This window comes from Galeopterus variegatus, unplaced genomic scaffold, assembly GCF_000696425.1.
Source record: "Galeopterus variegatus unplaced genomic scaffold, G_variegatus-3.0.2 Scaffold793, whole genome shotgun sequence".
NCBI lineage: Eukaryota > Metazoa > Chordata > Mammalia > Dermoptera > Cynocephalidae > Galeopterus > Galeopterus variegatus.
Genome location: NW_007726904.1, coordinates 134,247 through 139,890, shown reverse-complemented (window position 1 = coordinate 139,890; position 5,644 = coordinate 134,247). Strand labels below are relative to the sequence as shown.

Genomic DNA, 5,644 nt, shown 5'->3' with positions numbered 1-5,644 from the left:
GTTCGCTCACTGGCTGAGCGTGGTGCTGACAACACCAAGTCAAGGGTTAAGATCCCTTACCAGTCATTCCTTAAAAAAAAAAAAAAATCAAATCATAACCGGATTGCTCTTTTTAGTGTAATTAATATAGCAAAGGAAGATTTTCATAGAAAATATCTCACGTAAAGTTTTTGGCAGTCTATTAAGATTGTTTCACTTTAACTAACAAATAGCTAAGTAAGAAGACCTCAGGAGAAAAAAATTATAAATAGATTTAAATTGTGAGTTGTAATAATTCTAAAACTGACCTCGCAATAAAATAATTTCTCAAAATTTTAAGGTAGTCAATTGGCATTAAAAGCAAAAGCACAACTGTTATGCCTCTAGGACAGAGTTTTCCAACCTTCACCAGATAATTCTTTGTGGTGGGGGGCTGCTCTGTGCATTGTAGGAGGTTTAGCAGCATCCCTGGCCTCTACTTTCCAGATACCAATAGCATCGCCCCCTCCTTCAGTTGTGACAACCAAAAATGTCTCCAGACATTGTCAAATGTCCCCTGGGGGGCAGAATCGACCCCAGTTGAGAACCACCATTCCCACAGAAATACTGCATGATGAGAAGAAGCTTGAGACATCTAGGATAGATGACAATCAAATGACACAGCACACTGAGGGACAAAATAAGATTTGTGCACAAGAAGGGCAAACAGAAAGAAAGTTCCCTGGGCATGGTGTTCTGTGCTCCCTACCTGATTCTGCCAGCATTTTCACAGCTTTGGCCTTGGCCAGTTCCAGGGCTGTCACCCAGCGCTGCCGCTCCACTTCTGAGCTAGCCTTCAGATGGTAGGTCTGAGCACCCCCATTGGAAATGATGAAGTTGCAGGAGTCCTCCACAGTAATATTGGCTGTGGCGAGGTTGATGGTACCACGGCAGGTATGTCTCATTTCTGCCTTTGACCTGCAATAACAAGACAAAGACAAGCTAGGTAAAAAGCTGATGCATGACTTATCTTTTATCACAGCACATTTCTTTTCATAACTCTGAGCCCTTTGAAAATACAGTTGTTTTAGGAATCAGCAAGTTCTAGTCACATTTCCCTCAAATGGCTCCCTAAAATTCAAGAAACAATCAGTAGGGATTTTCTTTCAGAGCCTATCAACGTTGTTTCTGAGTCAGATTTTATTGCCCTGCTGTTCCTCTCACCATTAGCTTTTTAAAAATAGGCTTTACGGGGTATAACTACATGTAATATTAATTCAGCTATTTTAGGTGTACAGTTGAATGACTTTTGACAAATGTACACAGCTGTGTAACCACTACCACCATCAAGATATAGAACATTTCTATCACCTCAAAAAGTTCCCTCATGCCCTTTTGCAGTCAGGAATTACTTTTTACATAGCATTATAATTATAAAGTGCTTTATAACCTCATGCAACAGAATTTCTTACAAGAATCTCATTCCCTAAGAATAGCTCCATTGCATATATACTGAACCATCCCCTTCCATTGTAACTCAGCCCAAATGAGAATTGTCACACCATGGTTAGAATTATATTGCAGAAGTCTAAAAAGGCATGCTTAAATGTTTCGATTACTAAATACTGGCTATAGCTCAAATGATATGAAGTAAGAATAACTAGCTTTCTAGGGGAGTAAAGGAAGAATAATTATTTTAAAAATTACCAGGTGTTTTAATCTTTCTGGAATATATTCTTTCCTAAGGTCCAATGATCTCTATTGGTGGGAACTCCTAAGCCATCCTATTAATAGCTAGGAAAGATTCAGCAGATCTACTCTCAGAGGACTGGGTGTAAAAATTTTCCCAATCTCTACTGACTGACAGTTCTATTAATAGGCTAACTTCTGAACTTTACAGCACTACTCGGTGACAACAAGCTATAAGACACTTCACATAAAATATCAAGCTTCATGCAAAACATCAACCTTTTAGCACGACTGAGTGTACAGTAAAAACTGCTAATTTCCCCACCACCCAATGTTATGCCTAGGGACCTGCATGTTGAGACTGCAGTTTTCCCTGTCCAACTTAGAACATAAAGAGGTCAAAGTCCTCTGCCTGATGCTGCAATACAAAGCACAGCCATTTCCCTTTCAGTGGAGCCAAGCGACCAAACACACCTGGCACATCCAGAATTCTTGCATGCCGGAAATGGCCCACACCCCATCTCCAGAAACTAAGATTTGGTATGTTTGAGAAAGTTTGTTTACTGTGCTTAGAAGGACAGATTTGCTGTTGTTAATATGTCACATGAAACTGTTTTTTCTTCTTCAAATGCACAAATGAGCAATATGGGATGGCCAGGGGGTTCAATGGACTGGGCCATTTTCCATCTCCTGCACCTGCCACATCGAAACATGAATCCCTGCTTTTTCTATTCTTACCTCCCCGCCCCCAAGCTTTAGTTACATTATGAATAATGCAGGCTGAATTACAGACACAGCTGACAAGCCATCTCACCCCTACTTTCTACTCCACTGGTGCTGCTTGAACCTTTTTCCACATTCCTCCTTATCTGCACTTCTCACAAACCACTTCCTAGGAACCTCTTCTGCCTAAGTCATCTTCGTGAGCTACAGAAGATTCACAAATCACATAAAGTCTGTAGCAGTTTAAAAAATACAAAGGAACCCTGGAAGGCAGCCTTGATCTCCGAGCTCTTGGGTTTGGGCAGATACACCTATGGTTATAAGTGATTAACAAATAGGACTGGCCTGTGGCTCACTTGGGAGAGTGTGGTGCTGATAACACCAAGACCATGGGTTCAGATCCCTATATAGGGATGGCCGGTTAGCTCACTTGGGAGAGCATGGTGCTGACAACACCAAGTCAGGGGTTAAGATCCCCTTACTGGTCACCTTTTAAAAAAATAAATAAATGATTAGCAAAGAAGCTGGAAAGACATGATTCTCAGGGTGTAAGATAAGTTCCTCGGGCGCTACAGTATTAAGTGGTATTTTCTGGCTAGAAACTTCTTCCCTGAAAAGGCTAGCTGAACTAGTAATTCAATCTCTAGAAACTAGTCAAGAAAACTAATACTATGGCCTGTCGGGATGTTTCTGGGAGAGCTGGGATTCTAAATAAAGTTTTAAATAATGGGACATCTATGTAACTGGCTATGTAAGGAAACACGGGATAGGTAAAAAGAAGGAAGCACCTTCTAATGCCTATTAGGAAAGTTCATCAGAGGATAGGCCTAGAAAGAACATGATCTCAGTTAAAAAGAAAAAATAAAAATAATATTTTGGAAACAGTATTTATAAGAGATTGCAGGTTTTTGAAGCATGAAAGGCAGAAGGAATGACAACTTGACTAAATAATTCTAGGAGGGAGATGGGGACCATAAGAACCCCACTGGGAAGAATTAACTGCAATATAGTTGGTAGAAAGTACTTCAACATGATTTTGAGGGTAGTGAGTAGATTTGATAACCCTGGATCCTGTTGCTTGTTTGGTTTGTGGGTGGGACCATCTTACTCGGCAAGGCCAGGCCTATGGCACATTTCCCAACATGTGGTTTGGTATGTTTTGGAAGGAGTTTTATCTGTAGTCAGACACGTACCACTAGCTCTTGTGAGACAGAGGATAAAATGGGTTCCAAATACTTGAAGACATAGCAACATATAAGTTGTCAATGTCCAAGATCACTACTGATCAAAACTGGTACTGATCAAAGAAACAACTGGCCTGGAAAGTAGATCCAAGAAAAACTTGGATGAGGACAAATGACCACACTTTAAAGCCCTCAGTTGATACACAATTTTTGAAAATGGGGAATCAGTGCCAACAGTGACTAATAAGCCAAGTCAGGATATAAATCAATTGAACATTGGAATGATAGTCAATGATAGCAGGAAAACATGAACTTGAGTAGGGGAAAAAACTCTGGGTCAAACCAGAATTTTAGATTTGTGACCTAACTTTAAACTGACAGTCCTGATGAGTAGTAGTTAGAAAAGGTTATAATTAAAATCAATTCTGAATACAATAATGCAAACGATATACACAACTGTTCACAATTAATGTTGCTTAAGAAGTAAGGATGAGCTATCTAAGGCATTTTCCACTGTTGAGCAGGTAACAATGTGTTCCTACCAACAACTTCCAACTCCCACCTTCAATTTCTCCTTAAAATTCTCCAAGAGCCAATACAGTGGAGTTGTATTGTATATCACCCTAACTCTCCTGGTAGCAGAGTGACTACCGTGAAGGAAAAGAATTATGCCGTGAGCTGCTCTTCAACGTCAGTATTTTGGGTCCCCAAAAGGATAGTCTTTAGAAAATGATTTCAATTAGAAATGTCATTATATTAAGCAAAATCTCCCTCTAAGGAGATTTTTTTACTTTTCGTATTAAATATACATTGTAACCATGAAACTTACTTCCTATAGATAATTATCTCTGTATCTAATTGATTCACGTAACACTAACCTGGGTTTTAGATTATGTTAATGTGAACAGGAGTAATTTCAAATCCTGACTTCTCCAAGGCCTTGGGAAAGTTGCCCATGCTAAGTCTCAGTTTTCTCATCAGTAAAATGGGAATATCTCCTAACTCTCAGGGTTGTTGTTGGGAGCCAATAAAATACTGTATGGAAAACACCAGGGCCACACTGTCCAGCCCTCAGGAAATGTTTACGTCCTGTCCCCAAATCACTTAACTCCTCTATCTATAGTAACGGGAGTAGCCCAAAGGCATGTTATATTACCAGGCTGTTGAGTCACCGTAAGTTTATATTAAACATTCCAAAATAAACACGGTTGAACAGAAGCAATCATACCAAAGACATGGATTCTTCACTTACTAAAACTTAAATCTAACGAAAAAGATAACAGAAATGTTGAATAAAACAACTATTCCCATGTGAGGAGGTGGGGCAAGCAAAAATAAAAGCAGCACTGGAGTGCACATCTCCATTATGGGCTGTCCAGGAGAAAGCATAAGCAAGTCTTGTAGAGATAAGGAAGACAGGGGACATAACACAGCAGCTACCCTGTGTATGGTGTCCCTTCTGCCTGAATGTGTTGGGAGGAAGGGAGGTTACATCAAGAGCTACGGATAACCTTGGAGACTGGGCTCAGACAGCTAAGACTTGGGACTCCCACAGTAAGTTCCTTGGGAGCAATGCCTTGGCTTTGCTCTCCTGTATGTGCCCGTTAGCACAACAGTGCTTTGCTTGCAGAATTAATAATTGCACCCATGTGCTCGTGGAAATACAATGGAAGAACAGATGCTCTCCAAACAACTGCTGACTGGAAAGGCCAGGGAACAAGCGGAAGATATGGCACCAAGGGTGGGTAACCCGGGAGGTGGGATGGGAGGGGGATTCTAAGTCCTGGGGTTTTCGCTTTCGTGATGGTAAGCTGACAATCCGCGCAGGTGACGAAAAGGGGCCTGGGGCGACCTTGGCTGCGGAGCTGTCTGGCGAGGGTGACGGTGCCGGGACTGCTGGCTGCGGTGGAGGAGGCAAGGTGAGTGACTGCGCCCCGGAAGCAGTTACCTGTAGTAGCTAAGGAGCCCGTTGCTCAGCACGAACCACCGCCGCTGGTAGCCTTTGATATAATTGGTCCATTTGAAGAGCCAGCCCTCTCGAGCCGAGCCCGAACCTCCAGCGCCCGAGCCCCCCGCAGGCGGCGCAGGGA

The 5,644-nt window shown here is 41.8% G+C and overlaps 1 protein-coding gene across 1 annotated transcript in view; it reads right to left on the bottom strand.

Annotated features, from left to right (window-relative positions):
• The window catches only part of OSBP (oxysterol binding protein), a gene marked incomplete at its 5' end in the record, with an annotated part of 33,790 nt that extends 28,154 nt beyond the window's left edge, over positions 1-5,636 (bottom strand). Inside the window, 2 exon segments of the mRNA XM_008572492.1 lie at positions 728-936; positions 5,503-5,636. Of these exon segments, the coding sequence (XP_008570714.1) occupies positions 728-936; positions 5,503-5,636 (343 nt within the window).
• Between the last annotated feature and the right edge of the window lie 8 nt (positions 5,637-5,644).